This window comes from Micropterus salmoides, unplaced genomic scaffold, assembly GCF_014851395.1.
Source record: "Micropterus salmoides isolate LMB-PRFRI ecotype aquatic unplaced genomic scaffold, ASM1485139v1 Ms_hic_scaffold_4, whole genome shotgun sequence".
Lineage (NCBI taxonomy): Eukaryota > Metazoa > Chordata > Actinopteri > Centrarchiformes > Centrarchidae > Micropterus > Micropterus salmoides.
This window is the reverse complement of record NW_024043372.1, coordinates 3,161,041-3,183,761: the sequence shown is the minus strand read 5'-3', so window position 1 is coordinate 3,183,761 and position 22,721 is coordinate 3,161,041. Positions and strand designations below refer to the sequence as shown.

Below are 22,721 nucleotides of genomic sequence, written 5' to 3'. Positions count from 1 at the left end.
ATTTTTTGAGCAGTGTAGTTTACTACCACTTCTTTCCTTTTTGTAATTCATTTTATTTTGTAGGCTTGGAACACAAGCTCTCCAGAATAACTGATATTCAGAATGGGCTCAGTCCGCAGAGAGACCTGGAGATTGAGCTTCAGCTCTCTGATCAGAATAAACCTGAACCAAGTGAAGGGTTCTCAAGCAGAGGTATGATGTTGATATGTATTAATGCATGTAAACACACAGTAGCTGGTGCTAACCCAGAATGACCAGTTCAAGAATGTCCACCTAAAGACACTTTCTGTCTCAGGTTGTGTGTCAGAGTGTAGCGACGTCATTGTCCAGCTCAGTTTTGGGACTTTCTTGGATGCTGTTCTTATCGGTCCTTGGAGTTTTTAAATTATGTCACATTGTTCATGCTGTGGCCTGTGACACAGGAAAATATACTGTACAGCAGCTCAGTGGGGAAAAGTGATCCCTAATGCTGAAGTAGGTCCAACACCATCTCTTCACTGACCGCCTCAGGGGGACTGGTGACTGAGGCCTGGTTCCCAACCACATAATAAAGGAGAATGTATCCCCCTTGGAGAAAGGTTCCACATGTATTTTAATGAAAAAATGCCTTTTCAATAAAGTGAAAAAAAAAGAAAAAGACAATGAACAGGGAAGGAATTCTAAATGAAAACAAACAGTGCGTGCAGGCAGCAGGTAATTGCACCATTATGTTTAAATAAACACCACCAGGGCTGCTTTAGGCGCTATGGACTCAATGTCCACTCTGGACTCCAGAGTACTCTTATTTCTTCCTGCAATAAGCAAAAGGGATCCCGACAGGTCCTGAAGGACAGAGTTATAAGCAGACTTTGCCTATGGAGTGCACGCCACACACATTGCGTAGGGTTCAAGTAAACACTAGTGGTGGGCAGATATGCCTCTCTTCTTATGTCTTCCAGAATGGGCGTCGCCACATCCTGATTGGCCGAGAGGGAATCACCCAGCTGTACTCAATCCCTGCTGAGGAGTCAGTGCAACACTCCCTGTGCAACAGGTGCTCTGAATGATCCCTAATCAAGAACTAAACTAACAGGAAAATAAATTTTAAATAGCAGAATATACTTACAGACTGCTGCAGACTAGAAAGTACAATATGACCTTGGCATCACTCGGTCATGTTAGTCAGTAGGTGCTTTTTGTATTCAAAAAGCTCTGTTGAGTTAAAATATCAAGCATTGTTTCCATTTTGATCTGTTGTGTCACTGGGAGTGACCAGTTACGACCAAGATGGCCAAAAATATCCCATGAACTTCAAAACGAGAGCTAAAACTGTTTCCCAACATAAGGAATTATCTTTGTTGTTATATTTTATCAGCGAAATGAAATCAGTTCAGGGATCATAGAATATCTTGTAAAGATAAAGGTTAAACAAATATAAATAGAGGATTAACTGTGTTCAACAACAACATCTACACACAACAGCTGTTAACTTCAACCTCTTGTTTTATTAAAATCTTCCATCTTACAAATAAAGACCAACTTCAACAAAGAAAGTTCACATTCTCCAGTAAATAACATAATGTAAAAAATAAAACAACATAAAACAAATGTGTTTAAGTTTCTTTAAAAATAACCCAAATTCCTGACATTCATATATACACAACATAATATACATCAGTCAGACAGACAGGACATGCCTGCACATTGTCCGGCTGCAGAAACAGCAGCAATGCCAACTAAAATGAGCAGTTAACACACACATGTATCAAAATTATTGATCACTGTCAATCGGTATTGCTTCGGTGTTTTCATTGCCTGCTGCACTGCTGCTCCACGCCGAGGAGGAATTATTTGGAAAGCCCTGTAGAGTGATGAAAAACGACTGTGCACCAGCACAAGTCATCACAGAGAATAACTAAATCAACACATTATGTGAATAATACTAAATTAGTATTAACTGGGTGTAACTTAAACAGTCTATTTACAAATCTACATATTTGAAAAAAAAATCCTGTTTATTATAAAAAAAATCTACTGTATGAGGAACCAATCCTCTGTAAAGACAAACTTAATGCAATAAAGAAACTAATTTTAAATGTATGACAGCACTGTAAAATGTGCATGCTTATTCTTTACACAGACAAATAGCATCTTCTCAAAACTGTCTTGCCCCAAAGCCCTTCAGTTTCTGCACTTACACATCATTTTCCCAGAATTGTAACGAGATACAGCACCAGGAATATCGTCTCACTGCTTCTGCTTCTATTTACAACAAGCTTTGTTCCCTGTGGTGACAGCGGTATCACATAGGCATGTGTGTACCTGTAGTGACACTTATTTGAAGTCACAGGAGATTATTACGTTTGTCTAAACTGTGATTGTAAAACGTAAGGCAGGATGATCAAGGCACGTGTTACACTATAATACAGGAAGAATCCAACACAACTGAAAGAAAAGGATGAAGATGTTTTTACATTTAGGGTCTTCACACACGATAACTGAGTCCTGTTACTCTGTGCTTTTTCATTCAGGAAAAAAACATTTAGTCTACTTGTTTGCATCAAACAACATACAAAAGTAAAAATATGAAAATCAGAGATAATTTTGGACTAAAGACTAAAATTCTAATATAAATAGATATCAGAGTCCTTGGTGTTTGTTTTGAACGTGTATTTACTAAAAAGAATAAAAGTTAGTTTGCCTCCTACATGAGGTGTGAATTTTTGGTTCCGGTTCTTGTAATTTGATTTGTGCAGTAGTATCCGTGTGGGCGGGATCTAAAAATAGTTGGTGACATCACTTCCACTATTGATAGTTAACCTGATTAAGCAGGTACAGAGCACTGAGGTCACATACGTGTCGCCGCCGGGTCACTTGCCGTCACCATGGATGTATTATAAGAACTGGATATTGGACTTCAAGATGGAGCCCGTTCACTTGAAGTACAGAAAGTTTGCCTCATCGTGCGGCCAACTGCACACAAAATATTTAAATAAAAATGACTTTAAGACTCTTATTAAATAAGTTCTGGCGTCAAGTGTAAAATTGTCTGGTGCCGTTAGTTCCTGGAGTGAAGTAAAGAAAAGGCAGTGCGAGGCTCCAGTGAAAACATTTTCACTTGTCTCTTTAAGGTTCATGTTGGGGCACATTGAGGACGATCTGTTCTCAGAGTTCAGCTCAGCTGCAACTTGTCATTTTTAAATGTGACAGATCTTCTGTTAGGACAAACAACTGCTGTGTGTGTGTGAGACCTGTTTTGGCTACCGCCTTGTTTTTATTATTTTATTGTATTAAAAAGTAATTCAATCAGTTTTAATATATATTCCTTGTAAATATATTTCATGTGTTTTGTAAACTACAACCCCACAACAACAGCAACAACAACCCTGCTGTATCTTTAAAGGCTCCTCACATGATTAAAAAGAGGCAAAATGGTTTCAGGAAACACAAAGGGAAACTCTGAAGGAGCGTCAGAGCCAACATGGCCGTAATGGCGTGATTTCTGCCAGGCATCAACTGTGGAAGAAGACGAAGGACTGACCTCTTTATAAAAACCACCAGAGTCCATGGAGACTTTTCCTCGTGGATTGTAATAATCTAATAATAGTCCGAACTCCCGGTTTAATTCGGGGTCTTGAGCTCAAAGCGGCTGTACACCGGCTTGTATTTCGTCTTGTTGTACTGGTTCACCAGGTCCAGCTTGCTGTGGCCCAGCGTCATTCGTTTTTGGTCGTGCCGGGTCATCACCTTGACCGGAGAGAGCGGCGGCGGCGGCGGCGGGCTCTGCTGGCTCTCAGGCTCAGGCTCAGAGAGGTCTGGCCCCCCCCAGGTCGTGGTGCCGTGAGGGGACGGTGAATTCCGGAAGTTGTCTTTGTCTTTGAAGAGGTCTGTGAGTTTGTTGATGAACTGGCTGGAGGAAGTCCTGTGCTTGGGGGTCAGTTTGCTGTCATTGAGCGGGGAGGGCGTCTGGGTCCTGGGGTTTAGGTTTGAGTTGGGGGTGCCAGGGCTGAGCCTGCCGCTGTGGAACGCGCCCGGTTTGTGATCGTACAACCCCAACGCCTGGAACTTGTTGGAGGTGCCCCCTATATTTGACCGCATGACGTCCGCCGGGTGAGGCTTGATCCACTCCATGCCCTTTGGCTGACCGTAGGGCGGGGGCGGTCCTTCCATGACTGGGCTGTGATTGGTTCCTCCGTTACCCGAGCCTCCTGCTCTCCTCTCAGGGCTCAGGTGAGAGTTGTTGTTGGGCTCCTTCTTGTCGTGACCTTGAGTGACCTTGTAGACCGTCTTGGAGGTCATCCCGGGTGCGGCCTTCACACTGGAGACGCTGTTACTTGATTGGCTGCTGGAGTGATCAGAGCACACCCTCTGCCTGCTGGAGGAGGGAGGGGAGGGAAAGATTAGCATACAGCAACTCCCGGGTCACCTGCTTGGTTCTAAGAGGCTTAGACCACCGGCACTTTAAACTTTACTCAATATGGACATGCTACACATCGTTAGACAGATTAGATTCGCCACAATTCAATTGTGTAGATCAGTTTAAGGAAACAATGAGCACCAAAGCTGAATTAGATATTCACATTTACTGGCATGGTAAAGGATTTAAAAGCCTGTCTGATATAGATGCCTGTACCAAATACAGGCAGACAAAAGCCTGTGCTAAATGTTTTACGGTAATCTATTAAATCTGTTAACTGAGAGATTCAGTATAAACTGACCATACTGTCTGTATTTTATATTGTGTGTGTATATATAGCTTATAACAATAAAAAGGCAAAAATAAGATAAGAATAAGAAAAAACTAAAGCAAATTAAATTAAATTCAACATTACAGGTATTACTGTATCCTGACTAATATACCAGCAAGTTCCAGTTCCAATCTGGTTTATGTGCTTTTAAATTTATTTTGGTTATTTTATTTATGTCTTTTGTTTGGGTTGAGTTGTTTTAGTCTTGTTTTTCCCCATCTAAAGCACAAAGTTTATTATTATTATTATTATTATTATTATTATTACTACATAGTATACACTCCACCATTTCCAGACAAAAATATGAATCAGTTAATTAAAATACCTTAAAACTTCAGTTGATACGGGCTTTTATCTGCTTCATTCCCTGAAGTCCCCCTGTCTATATTCTCGACAGGCCTTTAATTCGTTACGCACAAAAATTTCTCCTCAGCAAACTTTTCCATCAAATATTCTATCAAATTGATGATTACTGGTACAAAAATGTGGCTTTTTTTTGTTTGTCCACATTGACAAAAGTTTAAACATTTCTATTTGTATGCACAACCTAAACAGCTTGGATTTCTACATCCAAAGAACGTCTAATTTAGACCCGTGTTTATTTGTTAAAACATGAGCCACGCCTGGAAAGGAAACAGACGGCCGTTTAATTGACACTCTGCTTTTAATTTAAGTTCTCCAGTAATCTCTTGGCTGAAAAATGGCCTCTAAGAGAGAAAGTACGTTCTAGTGTCAAATGTCAGCAGGAAATAATGTTTCCAAAGCTGCGACCCTTGAAAAAGTAAGTGGAGCTTCGTACCTCTCAGAGAGTAAATCCAGCCCCATGATGGGGCCCAGCCCCATGCCCGTGCCGGGGCCCATCATGGCTTGGTATGACGGGTAGTAGGGCATCCCCTCCTCCTCCGGGTTGAAGAAGCAGTCGATGATCTGCGAGTCGGCGTACAGACAGCGGAACTCCCGGTCGAAGCTGTCGGTGATGCGGCCTGAGAAATGCATCATCATGTTGCTGTGCACCTGAGCCGACAGCCAGGTGAAACTAGACAGGAGACATAAAATCAGAGTGTGAAACCGGATGACCTGTAACTAAAACAGAGGCCATCATGTGAATCGGAGGAGACTGATCTTATTTTGCTCACTAAGCATCTCTGTTACTTTGAATATCATACCTTACTGTGTCTTTTTTTTTATACATGCAGCGTGTTTTATATGTGTACATGCCAAAATCTGGACATTTAAATTGTTTGTGTTGCTTTACGGTCCTGTTCTGTTTTGTTCTTTTTAAATAAAAAGTCTTTAGCTATCATAATTAACTACAGTAATATTTAAATGTGCAGTACACTTCTGTGTATACAGTATATTTAGCTGATGATACTAAAGAGCAACATTAAATTAGTTCAACAATGGAGCAAGTTTTAATAAAGTTCCAACAACAACAGTAAAAATAATAAGTAATTAATCATTCAACCACAACGTGGTTAAGAGGAGCTGAAGCTCATTATGTTGTTTAATTCTTACACATCTCTCATGTGTTAAATGTGTTAATCTGGAATAACTGAATAAGAAATAGGCAGCAAGATGTGAAACAGGAAATGACATCACCAACTAATCAGGAAAGTGAGCCTCCTATAAAACTCTGCATGCTGTAAACTGGGTTTATCATGTGTGTTGCATGGTTTTGCAGTGTTTTGTCACGTCAAACAAAAATGTTTACGGAAACGAGAAATTATGAAACACAAAATGTGATTTAGACTCAGCACCCATCAGCTGTCTATGTGTGTGTGTGTGTGTGTGTGTGTGTGTTATCTCCCTCCACCTCCAGCTGATTACATTTCCTAGACAGCGATGAGTCAGTGTGGTGACTCAGCAGCTTATCAGCCAGCAGCAGGCAGCAGGTGAACACTGAAGACCTGTCGGACCTCACTCTGCAAACTGTAAACTGTAAGATTTATTTGTGCTGAGCAGCAAATCTGCAGTGATGACGTCTGGAGCTGCATTAAAACAACACAAGAGCTGAGACGCTGAAATACGACCCAGAAAGTCCAGCAACAGATTAAAACGTGCGCTTGCATGTATTTGATTGGCCAACGCAGCACCTGACTGGACGAGATCAGCTTATGTCGCAGCCTGGTTTTACTTTTTGCCAGAAGGAGTTGATCAGCTGGAGGCCCCCCCTGTGTTGGGCTCCAGCCGGTCTGAACGCAGCCTTCGACACACAGTCAGACTGGAGCAATTTAACAGAGTCAGAAAATATAAATAACTTACAAACTCGAATATTAGCAGTTTTAAAAAGATTTAACCCTTCAGGAGGGAGCTTGACTTGAACATGACAGATCTTCGGTTTTAGATGAAGTTTGAGTTTGATGCACCCTAAGAGTTGAAATGGAAGGTTTGACTCTGACTTTGATTCATCAGACACGGTCAGTTGGGTTTCAGCACATCAGTGACTTAAACAAGGCGTCTCTCGGGGACGTAAGGGCTCAGATTAGGGGCGTGATCACACACTTGATGACACTTGATGACGAGAAGTGACAATGCATGAGAACAAGAAGAGAAGATTTTTAACACTACTTTGAAGAAATAGGAAAGAGCAGGGGGGTCTGTGGGCCCTCCCCCAGAAAATCAGACCATTAAACACTTAATTTCCTGCATTCTGGAGACATTTCTGCTCCAATTTACGGCGGAAATGCCTTTATTTATATTAAAGAAAAGAAAAAATGCAGATGGCAGGTGACGATTCATAAATATAAAAATATAACAGAATATAATGCGGTGAGTCGAGCCAGTTTTTAATTGAGGTGTCTTTAAAGTGACTTGAAATCATTTTGGAGCTGAGCTGTGAGGGAGACATGCTGAGACAGTGAGTTAGCAGCCAAACCAAACTGCGGAACCTGCAGGACAGCTTTCATAAATCACTGCTCAGATATGCTATAAGACATATTTCACCTCAGGTGAAATTCCTGGTGTAGGCTGTCCCGAGGAGGAACTGATCACAGCACGTCTTCACGGCATGAACCGTAAATCATTAAGGTTTGTTGAGTCTGACAGCCCATCATGACAAACAGTCAGGCCTGCAAAGACGATGTGTTTGATACTTAAATCTATTATCAAACCTGTCAAGATAAGCTGGGTTTACGGCCTCTACTGTTTCCTGTAACACTGAACTTGTTATCAGTGTATCTAATAAACATCTTTGTGGATTGTAAAGTGTTTAGTTCAGGTTTTGGAAACTACTTATCAGCAATTTATAAGCATCTAATAAAAAGTTTATAACACTGTATAACTTTAACGTATCACAACTGTGTTATACAAAACTGATAAATGTAAAATAGGAACAGCTATAGTAATGTGTTTCCCAAAGAGTTTGCATAACATGTATGTAGGAAAGAAAAGTAACACCTTTTCTTTGGGTAACCAGATGAAAGCTGTTCTTTCTCCTCGTTATATCGTGCATATGAATCAGTGTTTATTATTTGCTTCTCAAATAAAGTAATCTATTTCAAACGTTCAGGGCCGGGCGCTCCCCAGGTATCAAGGTGTTAACCGGCCATGGATTTTAATATCACAAGGACGTCTGAAGATAGCGTAGGAGGGAGGGAGAGGTGTGCTCCGGTGATAAGACCACATTTGGCACCTGTGCGGACGCCGCCCTTCGTTCCAAACGCAGCCGGTTTGATGCCTGTCAGCCTGCGTGCCTGACGTTGCCCGTTCAGTTGCCACACACCTGAAACCTGAATGAGGTGATTGAAAGAATGTGGGAACTCGCATCATGAACATAAGCTGCTTCTCGGTAGGAACTGTTGGCTCTTAGAAAGAGGCCCTGCTCTACGTGATAAAAAGGGCAATGACACAACTTCTGTTATATAAATAAAATTGAATTGAATTAAATGCTCAGCCAAACAATCTGACTTCCTTTGTCAGGAAAGAAAACTCCCCGGCTGGGATGAGCCCTGGATCTCATTGTTAGACAAACTCTCACTGAAGCATTCAACAACGTGTCCCCCTGTGCTCCCCTCATGAAAGCTGTTTTATCTTTTCTATATAACTCCGTGTCCTGTAGCTGTTTATATATAGTTTTGTCGTCAAGATTTTCCAGCCTGTAATTTTACTATTTCCGTCTTTTCTGCACACATGACATCTATTTCCTGTCCGTCTGTCCTGGGAGAGGGGCCGCTCCTCTCTTGCTCCATTATTTTCTCCTTGAAGGTATTGTATGCAATAAATATTGTAAACCCTCTTGAGGCAAATTAATAATAAATATATTTGGCCATAGAAATAAAATTGACTTGACTTGACTTACTGGAATCTATCTGCAGTAATCTGATTTCTTAAACACCTTGTAAACGGTGAGAAATCTGATTTCTGTAACTGGGGATTAAAGAAAAGTATTGCTGTGGTCGCAGAGCAACTGGATAAAAAGACATGTTTCTTGAAGTGTTGCGTCTTTGTGTTTGAAATAATTTCGACTAAAGCTGAGACTGACGCAAAGTCTGAATAAGTTTCCGACTTTGAACATTTAACTGTTAAATTCAGACACGAGGAAAAGCTCTACCCTCACAACAGAGCCGGTCATTTCACCGTGACGTCACTTAAATTAAAAAAGGAGAGAAATCTGATTATCGACCTGCTATATGTAAACATATTTCCTGCTCGGGCTGAATGATTTTGAAAAAATTACAATCTTTTAGAAGGATATAGAACTTTCGATGTGATTTGCGATACTAGAGGGAATGTACATTTTTACATCACTGTACTCATATTTAAATCCTTAGGGTTTGGTTTTGCAGGGATCTGTAGCAAACAAAGATGTTTTGTCAGTAGAATATGATGTGTGGGGCGACGCGGTGGTACAGTGGTTAGCACTGCCAGCAAGAAGGTTGCGGGTTCAAACCCCGGTCGCCCCGGCCTTTCTGTGTGGAGTTTGCATGTTCTCCCCATGTCTGCGGGAAAGCAGTTGATGTGCAGGCCAGGACATCTGACTGGTCTGCAGCACGACAGTATTTAATTTAAATATTGGCCATATTGTGATTTCCATAAGATTTCGAATCACCAAGAAACTTGTGTGAATGTAAATGTAGAGAATGAGACCTGAACCGCTTTAAAACCGGTTTGTTTCTTCAGACAGAACCTGGGTTTGACTGTCCCTCCTTATACACCTGTTACTCTGCTTTCACTCTTATATGTAGTGGCTTTCTCTGCCAACCACAGCATATGGGATTTACACAAAGAAAAATTTATGAAATTAAATTAACTTAACCGTGAAACTAACCCTGTACACAGTATAAGCGGTTGACGATGGATGGATGAAACTAATATACAGCATTGGGTGTTCCTGCATTTAGCATCAAGTTGGACTTGACTCTTCCCCTCTGCTTCCCCCCGGCTGACATATATAAGAATGTCGTTGCAACGAGCATGTGTCAGATTATCTTCTGACTACACACGTAGGCTACTACAGTTAAATTACCAGATGCATGTTATCAAAGTTTGAGGCAAATTCTAAATCGGTTGAAACAGCCAGTGTGAAAGAGCCATAAATATCTTTATAACACGACTTTAAAGACGTTTAAACGCTCATTTTCCCCATTCAGTGAAATCATATCCTGTAGTGATATCATGCACTGTTTGTTGGTCAGCGACAGCAACCGGTTTAATGTAGCCAGAAAGCGACAGAAGGGCTCCACGAATGTCCACAAGAAGCTACAGAAGTCGACCGTGGTCGGAGTTATAATTACACTGTGAAGTGAAAGTCATTACCAACACTCCCTCTCTCCTGCTCTGTGACACTAAGTTGTTAAAATCCTCCAGAGTTTTACAGCACTGTTGGTCTGGCAGCCTCCCTGGTACATTACACTCACACTGACACTCACACAGAACTTTCTACTAGAAATCGTGTTGAAAAAAGTCCTTTTATACTGAAACTCAGTCACTGCAGAGCCACCATTCTCATTTACTCGTCGAGTGTGTAGCTGTAATTACGGTACAGGTATTACTCAGGTATTCTCATAACAGTTTCAGATAACGCTGCACAGCGCGAGCATTGTTACAGACATCTGGTCACTCTGCGCTCAGCTGGCTTCCTCCTCCTTACCTGCTGATAGTCCTGCTTATCGGGAATGATGCAAAGTAAATGTCAAACAGTCCACACCTCTGATGCTATTTTAATGCTCACATGCGTTGGACTGACTGTGTGTTCACTTCAGTGTCTGAATGTCTTCCTCCACCTACACATCGTCAATCTGTGGTCTTCTTTTCATCGCAGGCTCCTTCCAGACCTTCTCAAATTACTGCAAAGCTACACAAAGTCTGAACGTCATGACAAATGCGCTGTACAGCAAATCCCCACCACTGTGTGCCTTCTGTGCTCCAGCAATTTAGTATTGTACTTCCATAATGTTGTGGGACTTTAAAAAAGACTGGTCATGATGTGCAGCAGAGGCCGAGACATCCTGACTTTTAGTCCTCGGTACGGGTCAAACTCCAAAAAGCCTGGATCCTACATTTTCCTGAATGCAACTCAGTAGCATTACATTACATTTGTCATTTGTAAGTGACTTATAATTGCTATACATGTCAGAGGTCGCTCGCCTCTGGAGCAACGAGGGGTTAAGTGTCTTGCTCAGGGACACATTGGTGGACGGGTCAGTGTTGGAGTTGAAGCCGGCTCTCTCACACCAAAGGCATGTGCCTTATCCACTGCGCCATCACCCCCCCCCCCCAGTAGCATCTTTCATTAGACCTTCTCTGATACGTTCCTGCCCACATCTTTAAAACTTCTCTTTCCCAGTTTGCGATGCAGGGTCGCTGTCGCTGTTGTCGCTTGAGTCATTTACTCAGATTTGACAGAGCTCCTTCACACTCACAGTAGACATTAAACAACTGTTTTCACACAGTGCTGTTAATCAGGACTACTAAACTGATCTTCTCTTGTAAAATCTGAGCGGCCCTTTAAAGCTGGTAACTCGTGCCATAGTAGGCAGCTGTCTTGTTATATGTGTTATATGTGCACTAGCTAACACATTACTCAGGACTCTTACATAGTTTCAGGCATTTTTAAAGCATCTCTCCTTTATTCTTTCTTTCATTGATCAATGCATAACACACGAGTGGATTAGGAAAACATGACGATTTCATTTCCAATGAAAGTTTCTCATGGGTGAATACTCTGAAAACGTTTTATTTTCAAGGCTTCCATGCTTTTTTTTTTGCCAGTATAAACTATACTGGAGTTTAGGGTTCTTTCCCCAGCCAACCTAGTGGACACTATGCAAGTTTGAGACTTCCTGTTGTCATGGCATGAAATAATTTATTATTACAGCTCCTCTAGAGTTTCCTAATTTTATTGGCCTGAACGATCAGATTCTGATCATACAAAGAGTCATTTTGCAGGATTTAATCAGAAAAACGTATTCACGGTATAGAGTCTTAGTTTTACAGCTGTTCTTTTTCCAGTGGTTGTGTGTCGGGTAAGTGGGTCGTGCAGTAATGACTTTGGCAACTGCACCAACACCGCCTCACAACTCAGCGCTGCTCTTGGGGGAGCACAGCGTCTGGGCGTGTTCGGCGTCAGGGACTAATGTCATTCTTCCACTGTGTGTTACTGTAGTTCCATGTATGATTTGAAAGAAGCGATCTGCATTGAATTACTACTAATTCACTGAAAAAAGTATCTGCATATATGAATAATATATCAGAACAGCCTTAGTTCTACACTTTCATTTCCCTCCACTTCCTGAACGTCTTCCTCCAAAGAACACTTCTTATTTTAAAGTGAATCCTTTAAAGGTCACATTATGCAGCAGTGACGGATTGAAAGAGGGGTGTGTGAAAGGGTTAAGTAGCAAGTCTGTTTGTGTTCCTAACCTGTATGACCCGGCGATGACCTCTTCACAGTCAATGATCATAAACTTCTCCAGGACCTGGCCGGTGAACTTCTTGCCGCTCTTGGTGCAGTATGTGTCTCCGCACGTACTGCGAATTCGCATGTTCTGCACACAAACACACGCCCTACTGTCAGAAACACACAAATGCACATATGCAGGCTCTCGGAGGAAACACAAGTATTTTAAGTAAGTATTAAGATAATAAGGAATTAAAAATCTAAAACTCAGTGTTTTTAATTCTTGATTCTGACCGTAAAGATCAGATTGGAAACATTTAGCAGCAACATGCAGATATGTACATAGTCATTTAGTTGTTTTATTAAGATTTTGGTTGATCATATTTAACTCTAAATTCATTTAGATTAAGGAATTTTAATTCTGTATGTATTTTTTCTTGATGCCACAGGAGCAAAATGCAAAATCCCTCTATGTTGCTGTCAAATTGCATCACTGTCAGTGTGTCCTAAATCAGACAGCATGAACTCAAGTCCAGGGGTGTGCAGCACCCTGGGGGAAGTTAGGGGTTCAGGGGAAACTCTGCAGTGGTCCGTGCTGGACCTGAACCGGCAACTCTCCCAAGCCAAGACGCCACAGACTGAGCTAATCATTTAAGTAGGGCTCGACGATATGGGCAAAAATGTTATCACGATAAAGTTTCATATCTTTCGATATCGATAATTATATCACGATAAATATCAAATCTTTATTTGTTTCAAGTTTAAAGGCTGATTTTTGCTCCTCAGTGAAAGTTGAAGAGACCTGATGGTTAAATCTTCTTTATGGTCAACCCTTGAGGCCAAACAGTGGATCACTTCACAAATCTGAGGTAGAACAAAACAATTATGGTAAAATCTTTGTCAACAAATATGCATGAGAAAATTAAGTTAAAGCTTTTATCAGTCCTTTTTTCCTCAACAAAATAATGTTGAATTAGTGTATGATTATATTGTTATTGAAAAAATTATATTGCGATAATTATTGTTTTATTGTCCAGCCCTACATTTAAGTCATTTTTAAAGAAATACGCCACATCAAGTTTGATGAACTTCCCCAGATGTGAATATTTGCTGGTTTCCTTTGACTTGGATAATGTTAAACTGAAAATGTTGGGTTTTTAGATTGTTTCTCAGAAAAAAATAAGTCATTTGAATATGCCAGCTTGGGCCTTAGTGAAAATTGAGTTCTTCTAACATTTTATGGTGCAAACTGATTAATCGCTAAAATAACTGGCATATTTATGAGTAGTAAAACTAATCAGGCCGTTGCAGCCCTAATCAGGTAAGTATTTAGGCCTATCTACAGACTCTAAGCAGTTTTGTGAAACTGCTAAATGGTTTTTGAAAATGCAAATGAGCTCCATGTTTTATGATTACTCAACATAGAAGGAAACAAAACTAGAAACAGCCAGTAGTTTGAAAAATAGTGAGGAGGAGGAGGTGAATGAAGGTCATTACAACAGATGGGAAATACGCTTTGTCTTCTGCTCCAGAGTTTTCTACTCAGTTAAACATTTTCAGCAAAGGTTTTTCTTAAGCTACCATTCTGGTGTTTTAAATGTTTAGTTCCTTGCTTTCGGTCAGCCTTTTGTTTCAGTTTATTTGGGTGCATGCATGCAGACACTTATACTTGTGACAGATGATTCACCACCGTTAACATGTCATCTCTCTGCTTGCAGCTGTGTGGTGAAGCTTCGAGAGACAGAAATGATTAAATTCTCCTTTTTGGTGAGTTCAGGGACACTGTAACATCTCAAATCTCTCTCTCACAGACACACAACCAAATGAATTTCTTGGCATCGGTGGTGAGTCACACGGTCAACAGCCACAAGGATATTACAAATAAAAAAGTGGAATCTTTTCTCTTCTATCAGAACAGATTGTAAATCCTGGAGACGGCGGGGGTTCAGTTTATTGCTCGCGGACACTTTCAGCAGTATAAAATCAACGTACCAAAGGTTGAAATGACACAAGATTAATGATGGAGCAGGCAAACAAGAGGATCCTGTACATGTCTCACTCTCTCACACACTATATAAAATCCTGCTACTGTCTCTGTGTTGCTCTCCTCTAACACTCCAGTGTGACTTCTAGACGTTAAGTGCAGAGTCAGATAGAAAACACGCACTTTTATATACGTTAGCTAACCGCTCGGGCTCTCTGCACGAGAAATGAGATGTTTGTGTAAGGAAATGTCCAGTACTTACACTCAGGTGTGAGTTCTGAACATCGAGCGCCGAGCACATTTCTAAGAAGTAGTCGAGGTTTTTCTCGTCCAGCAGGATGTAGACGGGGACCCGGCGCTTGTTGGACGCCTCCATAAGATCACACAGCAGGTCCACGTCTGTAAACACGTCCATCACCAACGCGATCACCTGGAGCAGCAGGGAGATGAGAGAGACGTTAGCATGAAGGGTTTCATAAAGGTTTCATGAGCGTGGGCCCCTTCATGGCAAAGCGCGGACACTGTCAGGGTTTGATCGGTCGGACACAACAAGCTTTTTCAAGATGGAAATCTTGACGGACATTTTTGTAGGCTAATCAATTAATCAAAAACAATCTTAATTTGCTGCCCTGGTAATGTGTAGATTTCATATTTCATTCAATAATCACTCAACCAAAAATCCCTTTAAACTCACATCATGGGTGCAGAATGTCTTGCAGAAAAAGAAAATGTCACCAGGGGGCCACAACTGTCAAAATAATAGATAGTTTAGCTACAATAAAAATGAAAATGTATGTTACCAAGGAAATATGACTCAGTAATTTAAAAACATATAATTACAGCTCTAAAAACTGGTTTCTGAGTTTGACAGCGTGGCTATTAACCTGTTCTGGGGGCCCCGGGGCAAAACATTTATGCCTCCAAGTCACGATAGATTCTGCAGCTTTGTTGAGCTTGTAATAGTGCAAGACCTTGTCAATTTGCAAGTACTCAAATCACCAACAAAAAAAAAACAAGCACACATTAAACATGTAGCTTTTTGGGGGCCCCTGAAGGTATTAGGGCCTTGTTTGACAGTAACAGTTTTTCTGCATATTCATTCAACATAAATAGTAGATGTATTACTTTATAAATAAACTCTTCCCGTGCATTAAAAAAAAATGAAAGGGCCCTCCATATGGTGTGTGTTATGTAACATTAAAATACACAGAACAGCTCACTGTGCAAACACATAGACACGTTCACACAGGCCTGCAGATGAAAAAAAACACATTCTTAAAATGACTGACAGCACTTCAGATACAGTTTTAGGCCCCAGGAGTCACAAACTGGTTAAAAGAAGCAACACTGATCTGTCGCAGATGACCGTTGTCAGGTGAGTTCTGTAAAAATGTGACAGCTACGAAATGCTGGTTTCTCCAAAGAAAAAATAAGCCAGTTAAACTTACTTGAACGTCTCTTTTCCTGATTAAACTGCACACAAGTCAAAGCTCCTAGTTTAGTGTTTTAAATGATGAAGTGAGCTGTCGTGTCGTTTCATCTTAAACCTGCTGACTCGGCACAAAAGCGTGAGAAAGAGGTCAAAGTTACTGACACGTCCGACAGAAAACACCTTCTCCTCTCTGCTGTGTTTACATGTATAATATATTTTGTGCAGGAACTGAACAGGTTTACTGTCTCTCACTGTGGGTTCGTGATTTTTCATTTTTATTAGCAGCAGACTCAGAGAGCGTGCATTTAAAACAAGCCTCTCATACACAGAGAAGAAGGAAGTGTCTGCAGAGAGGTGACTCATGTGCAGCGTGTGCTGGACTGTCTGCCAGTAAACCAGCCGTGGTTGTTATTTAAATGTTATCTGGTCAATTTAGTGATTGTTATGAGACAGTTTGGCAACATTATTATTAACACGTCATGTTTTATATTACAGAGCTGAAAGTGAATAACTTAAAACTGATTATTACTTAATTTCTATAATTTACTTTGAACAGCATCCAAAGTGGTCGTCATTACCTTGGATATATTACTGAATGGGCCTCCCGGGTACAAGCCCAAGGGCCCAAGGGGTCAGGGGCCCCAGTTGGCTCAGTGCCTCTGTTTGAAGTGACGGTTGACTTTTGACATTTTGTGTGGGGAAAGTCCATCAAACGACTACAGAGACACGCAAAATGTACCACAAAAAGACGCACAACAACAACAACAAAGACATAAAGCGACTACAAAGAGATGCAAAATGAACGCTAAGTGAAAAAACAACTACTTAGAGACACAAAACGACCACTACAACACGCAAAACAACTACATAGAGATGCAAACAACCACAAAGAGACACAAAACAACAGCAACAAAGACATAAAACGACTACAAAGAGATGCAAAACAAACTCAAAGCCAAAAAACAACTACTTAGAGACACAAAACGACCATTACAACACGCAAAACAACTACATAGAGATGCAAACAACCACAAAGAGACACAAAACAACAACAACAAAGACATAAAGCGACTACAAAGAAAATGAACGCAAAGCCAAAAAACAACTACTTAGAGACACAAAACGACCATTACAACACGCAAAACAACTACATAGAGATGCAAACAACCACAAAGAGACACAAAACAACAACAACAAAGACATAAAGCGACTACAAAGAAAATGAACGCAAAGCCAAAAAACAACTACTTAGAGACACAAAACGACCACTACAACACACAAAACAACTACATAGATACGCAAACAACCACAAAGAGACACAAAACAACAGCAACAAAGACATAAAGTGACTACAAAGAAAATGAACGCAAAGTGAAAAAACAACTACTTAGAGACACAAAACGACCATTACAACACGCAAAACAACTACATAGATACGCAAACAACCACAAAGAGACACAAAACAACAACAACAAAGACATAAAGCGACTACAAAGAGATGCAAAACGAACTCAAAGCCAAAAAACAACTACTTAGAGACACAAAACGACCATTACAACACGCAAAACAACTACATAGATACGCAAACAACCACAAAGAGACACAAAACAACAACAACAAAGACATAAAGCGACTACAAAGAGATGCAAAACGAACACAAAGTCAAAAAACAACTACTTATAGACACAAAACGACCACTACAACACGCAAAACAACTACATAGAGACGCAAACAACCACAAAGAGACACAAAACAACAACAACAAAGACATAAAGCGACTACAAAGAAAATGAACGCAAAGTGAAAAAACAACTACTTATAGACACAAAACGACCACTACAACACGCAAAACAACTACATAGAGACGCAAACAACCACAAAAAGACGCAAAACAACAACAACAAAGACATAGATGCAAAACGAACACAAAGAGACACAAAATGACAACAACAAAGACATAAAGTGACTACAAAGAGATGCAAAACAAACACAAAGTCAAAAAACAACTACTTATAGACACAAAACGACCACTACAACACGCAAAACAACTACATAGAGACGCAAACAACCACAAAAAGACGCAAAACAACAACAACAAAGACATAGATGCAAAACGAACACAAAGAGACACAAAATGACAACAGCAACAGCAGTTTTGTGTCCCTTGCTGTCTTGCTCCTATAAAGAAGGGGTGGGGGGGCCTTTAACATGTCTGTTCCCAGGGGCCCATAGTCTCATAATCTGTGCATGGTCATGCCTTCCACAAAGATTAGAGAGTCAAACTTTTCGGTGAAGCGAGGTCAGCTGCTCAGTGACAGACAGAGCGGGCCGTCGGCCTCCAGCTCACTGGGAGATAAGAGCTGATCAAACATGACAGCAGGCCTGAGGACGGGCAGGCTCCGACCTGCCGCTTCTGTTTGTAAGCAAACCAAGTGGAAACCACTCATGGGAGGAACAAACGCACTCAGGTGGAAGGATGAAAAACAAAAAACACCCAGCTGACAGCAAGCGACGTAATGAAGTCTGCATCAGGAAACCAGCGCCGTCATTATGGCAAAGATCCCTCCAGACATGGAGGGTAGGACACTTCAAAATAACCTGCTTTGATTAAGAACATCTTCTATCGCTCTATTTTACTACGCCTACATTTCTCCTGTCTTATTATCAGATTGTCAGTCATCTGTAAAAGCCTTTGAATTGCACTGATGTGAAAGGTGCTGAAGGTTGTTGATTGATTGGTTGATTTTCAGCGTATCTGCACTGGAGTCTTCCACGTCGAAGCCACATATTGGACCACGTTTGGCTTCAAACTAGTTGTGATGTTGTGAAAATCGCTCTCATGTTCAACTGAGATTAAAGGTGAGCTCAGAGAAACAAACATTGTTCTGCCCAATGAAGCTAAACCATCACAATAAAGTAGTAATGAGCAAATATTTTACTGGAGCTGGACTTTGATCTCACTGTTTCTGCTCAATGATGTCATCAAGATGAACCAATAACGATGAAAAGCTTTTTAACTCATTACATCTGGACTGGAAACTTTGTCCAGGTACAGTTTGGGCTGTTACAACAACCTGCAGTCACTGGAGATAAAAGTGTTGACGGAGGAGGGAGTGGCAGATGTCCCCTTGAATTTAATTTACATTCTTAGCATCATTTAACTTCCAGTGAATGATCTGTTGTCCCCTTTAACTAGCTATTTATATAGGACCCCTGCAAGACCTGGACTCTGGGTTTACCAGGTTAACTATATGGTTGACCTTTATTCTGTTACTGATTAACTGATTGATATGACCAGCCAATGTGGGCTTATAGGAAGATCAAATGGAAATTATTACATGACTATATGTCCTCTCATGTCTGACTTGAGGCTGCATTATTTCCTTTCCATCTTTCCATGATCTTTTTGAACGTTTAAACTATTTCCCCAAACAGCTTTATAGGTTAGTCTTTTTTTAAAAGGCATCTTATTGCAATTAAAGGTTCATTATTCTCATGGGATCACAGACCCACCGTGTCTTCTTACCTTTTTGGCTTTGTTGATCAGAGACCTGATGAGGTCTTTGACGTTGTGAGACTTGTCCCTCTGGAAGTAGATCTGCGTCTCCGACGGTCCGTACCTCGCCGGGGATTCCGGCCAGCCGAGCTCCAGCATCGGCGGCTCCTCGTCGGACATCATAGGGAAGTAAGTCCCGGAGGTGAGCTCGGACACGGCGTCCCCGTCCCCGAAGTCCCGGTCGTTGAGGCCGGTGCCGTTGCTCTCGGAGCCGCACGCCTTGGCCGAATGCTGGGTGATGTAGCGGACCTCCAGCGGGGACAGAAAGTTGACCTCCCGCTCCTCGGTGAGGACCCTGCGGTACTCCATCTCCCCGTGCTCCAGCAGGGCGTCCGTCGCCAGCCGGGCCGCCTCGTTGTGGCTCAGCTCCAGCGTGGAGACCTGCCGCCACGGGTTCTTCACCTCCTCCAGCCGGGAGGCGAGCTTGCCCAGGGGCTTCCTGCCGGACGGAGCCGGCCTCAGGCCCTCAGAGTTCATCATGGTGTGTGCGTGCGTGTGCGTGTGTAGTCCTGGGATTAACTTGTCAAATCCCCGGTTTTATAAAAACGTTCACGAAACAAAATAACCAAACAATCATGTAATAGGTTCTGAAAGGAGAAACAGACAGAATTATTGCAAAGAGGCGCCGGGCAGAGACGCAAACAGTCCGCAGCGCAGATCAATAATCTAAAATACAACACGGACAGTTTCAAATGCAAAACAAATATCTTAAAGCTCTAAAGTCATAAACTCACCGCCGAGGCTCGCGCGCTCTGTAAAGTCCTATAATATCTGAATGATCTGTCCTCAGGGTTATAATCCAGTGAAGGGGAGCCGAGTCCCTCCGAGGCGCTCAAATGGTCCTCGCTTCTCTAATTCCCTGTCATGTCAGCAGCGCGGTGTCTCTGCTCACCTGTTGCTGCTACCTGTCCTGCCATTGGTCTCCTGCGTGAACAGCCCCCCCTCCCTCCTCCTCTTCCTCCTCCTCTTCCTCCTCCTGTTGTTGTCTGCCCGTTGTCAAGCCGATCGCAACGGAAATGCTACCTAGAAAATGTCAAAATAAAGTCCCATTAGGTGTGTGTGTGTGGGGGGGGGGGGGGTGGTCACCTGTTTGAATAACTTTTTATTCCACAGCTGATCTGGTGATGTTTTATGTATTTTCTGTAAATTTGAAATTTTCCTGTACATTTGTAATTTTGCTCGTAAGATATTATATGTAAAATAGGAATTTCCTTGTAATTAAAGCTCAATTTAAACCCGAGTACATATTGATTAATTATTGCAAATGTTTTGTCCGTCACGTTGATTTGAATACTTGCTTTTAGACAGATGTAGCTCTGGTCGAGCAGTCAAACACTGTGTCTGTTTCTCCCATGTATGAGGAGTACGAAATGGAAAATAGTTTTTTCTGAGGGGGAATTAAAGCATTATCCTGATCATTTACAAAACAGTAGCAACAGGTTCAAAGTTGACCCGACTAAAAAGTAAATAATATTTCAGGGACTTCACTGAATCAACGCGTCCAGACGTTACTTCTAAACACAGATAAATATAAATGTCAATGAGCAACAATGCAGCACCTGTTGTTGGAGACAGTTTGTCAAGACAACACATCATCAAGGACACTCTTAATTTATTATATAAAGCGCTTTGTCATTAGGCTGTGCTTTCATGATGATATATCATAAAAAGTAATCAATCAGTCAATCAAGTGTTTTAAAGCGTCTGTCAGTCCATGTTTTCCATAATAAATCAACATTAATGCTTGTTTATTGCTCAGCTTGCAGTTTTTTTCAAGTGTTATACATATGTGCTTTTATTTTGAAGGCAGAGCTGCCGAACTTCTGGTCTTCCTCACAAACTGTCTGTCTCCGGATTTGGCATGTCTGTCTCTTTATTAGCACTTTAATCCTGTCTGATCACTCTGATTTTAATTAAGTCATTTAGGGATTGATTAGTAATTTGTTTAAATAAATCTGAAAAGTGAATGAGGGAACAGAAATAGGCTGAGTTTGGTTTTGCCAAGGAAGGTTAAATTCAAGGGCAGCTGGACTTGGTTGAAGATACTTGAAGATGTCTCATCTCTCATCCAAGAGTCTTTTCAGTTCTGGCTGACTGGCAGGGAGTCCCAGCTATCAGACCTCCGTGGGGTCGTAGTCATGATCGAAACCGCTCATTGGTGCTCCTGGCTGTTGGGGTCACTCAGACCTGGATAGCAGTGACCTGGATGACTGAGAGTCTTCACAGACATCTCTTTTTCCTTTCTACAGAAGCTGCACTGGCACGCGTGTGGACCAAAAGACCACAGATATCAATATCAAGAGTTACAATAAAGAATATAAATGTGAGCATTAGATTTACACGACAATGGAAACCAACAAACTTCTTCTTAACTGATTGCAGAAAGGTTTTCTCTCTCTGCTGCTGCTCTCTCTGCTTAAATGCTGTGTGATATGGAAACCCTCCCTCACCTCCCCTGAGACTCTCTCTCTCTCTCTCTCTCTCTCTGTGGTACCATGTTACATGTAGGCTACAACCCCAATTCACCTAAAAGCTCCCTCTGGTCCTGGACCCTTCTGCCTCCTGCAGAATAAAGGTCACATAAAATAATGCTTGAATAATGCTAATGCTACAGAACAGCATCTGTGTCTTGACCAATATAACTACAAGCACTTTGTACTAATGTGCAGGGATCATGTAATTATCTTTACTACATATTATTATTATTGCAGTCTTTAGACTTCTATCGTAGTTGTTTTATTGCTCAATAATAAGCAGTGTTCAGACAGAAACTCCAGTGTGCTCTTTGTTTTAACACCTGAATAAATAATCTGTATAAATACCTGACAAAACATGAGGCGCAATTATATATTATATATATTATACATATATATCTATTTACAGATATGTACTCTTCAAGATACTTTTATTTGTAAATTCATAAAACTTCAGGAAACCAAAAGGTCACTTAGTTAAATTGTGGCCAACAGCTTTATAAATAATATCCAATCATATGTATTTCATAAACTATATAATAACTTCATTATTAATCAACATTGAATTATTTATTCCATGTTATTAATCAACTAATGGCTAAATACATTAAGTGAATTACATTTATTTAAGCTAATTATCTGAAGCTCACAGTGACAACGGGTGGACAAATTCTTCTTTTAATTTATTTCTTTTTTATTTAGCATCAACTG

General features: G+C 41.1%; 1 protein-coding gene across 2 annotated transcripts; it reads right to left on the bottom strand.

Moving 5' to 3' along the window:
* Window positions 1-1,464: 1,464 nt before the first annotated feature.
* On the bottom strand, window positions 1,465-20,489 carry fam83c (family with sequence similarity 83 member C). 2 transcript variants are annotated; one of them, XM_038697550.1, is made up of 6 exons: window positions 20,271-20,489; window positions 19,507-20,123; window positions 14,811-14,978; window positions 12,588-12,712; window positions 5,527-5,763; window positions 1,465-4,351 (listed from the first exon to the last, which is right to left on the bottom strand). In XM_038697550.1, the coding sequence occupies exons 2-6, from the start codon at window positions 20,014-20,016 to the stop codon at window positions 3,601-3,603; spliced, it is 1,791 nt and encodes a 596-aa protein (XP_038553478.1). In that variant the 5' UTR covers window positions 20,017-20,123; window positions 20,271-20,489; the 3' UTR covers window positions 1,465-3,600. The 2 variants fall into 2 exon arrangements, with proteins under 2 accessions (XP_038553478.1, XP_038553477.1); XM_038697549.1 differs by having other exon boundaries at window positions 1,465-4,354; window positions 20,271-20,485.
* Window positions 20,490-22,721: the final 2,232 nt, after the last annotated feature.

Coding starts and splice junctions, on each gene's coding strand:
- fam83c (XM_038697549.1), bottom strand. CDS start 20,016: ATGATGAACTCTGAGGGCCTGAGGCCGGCTCCGTCCGGCAGGAAGCCC. Junction 12,713..14,810: donor TTCAGAACTCACACCTGAGT/GTAAGTACTGGA, acceptor GTTTGTGTGCAG/AACATGCGAATTCGCAGTAC. Junction 5,764..12,587: donor GTCATCGCCGGGTCATACAG/GTTAGGAACACA, acceptor TCTCCTGTCTAG/TTTCACCTGGCTGTCGGCTC.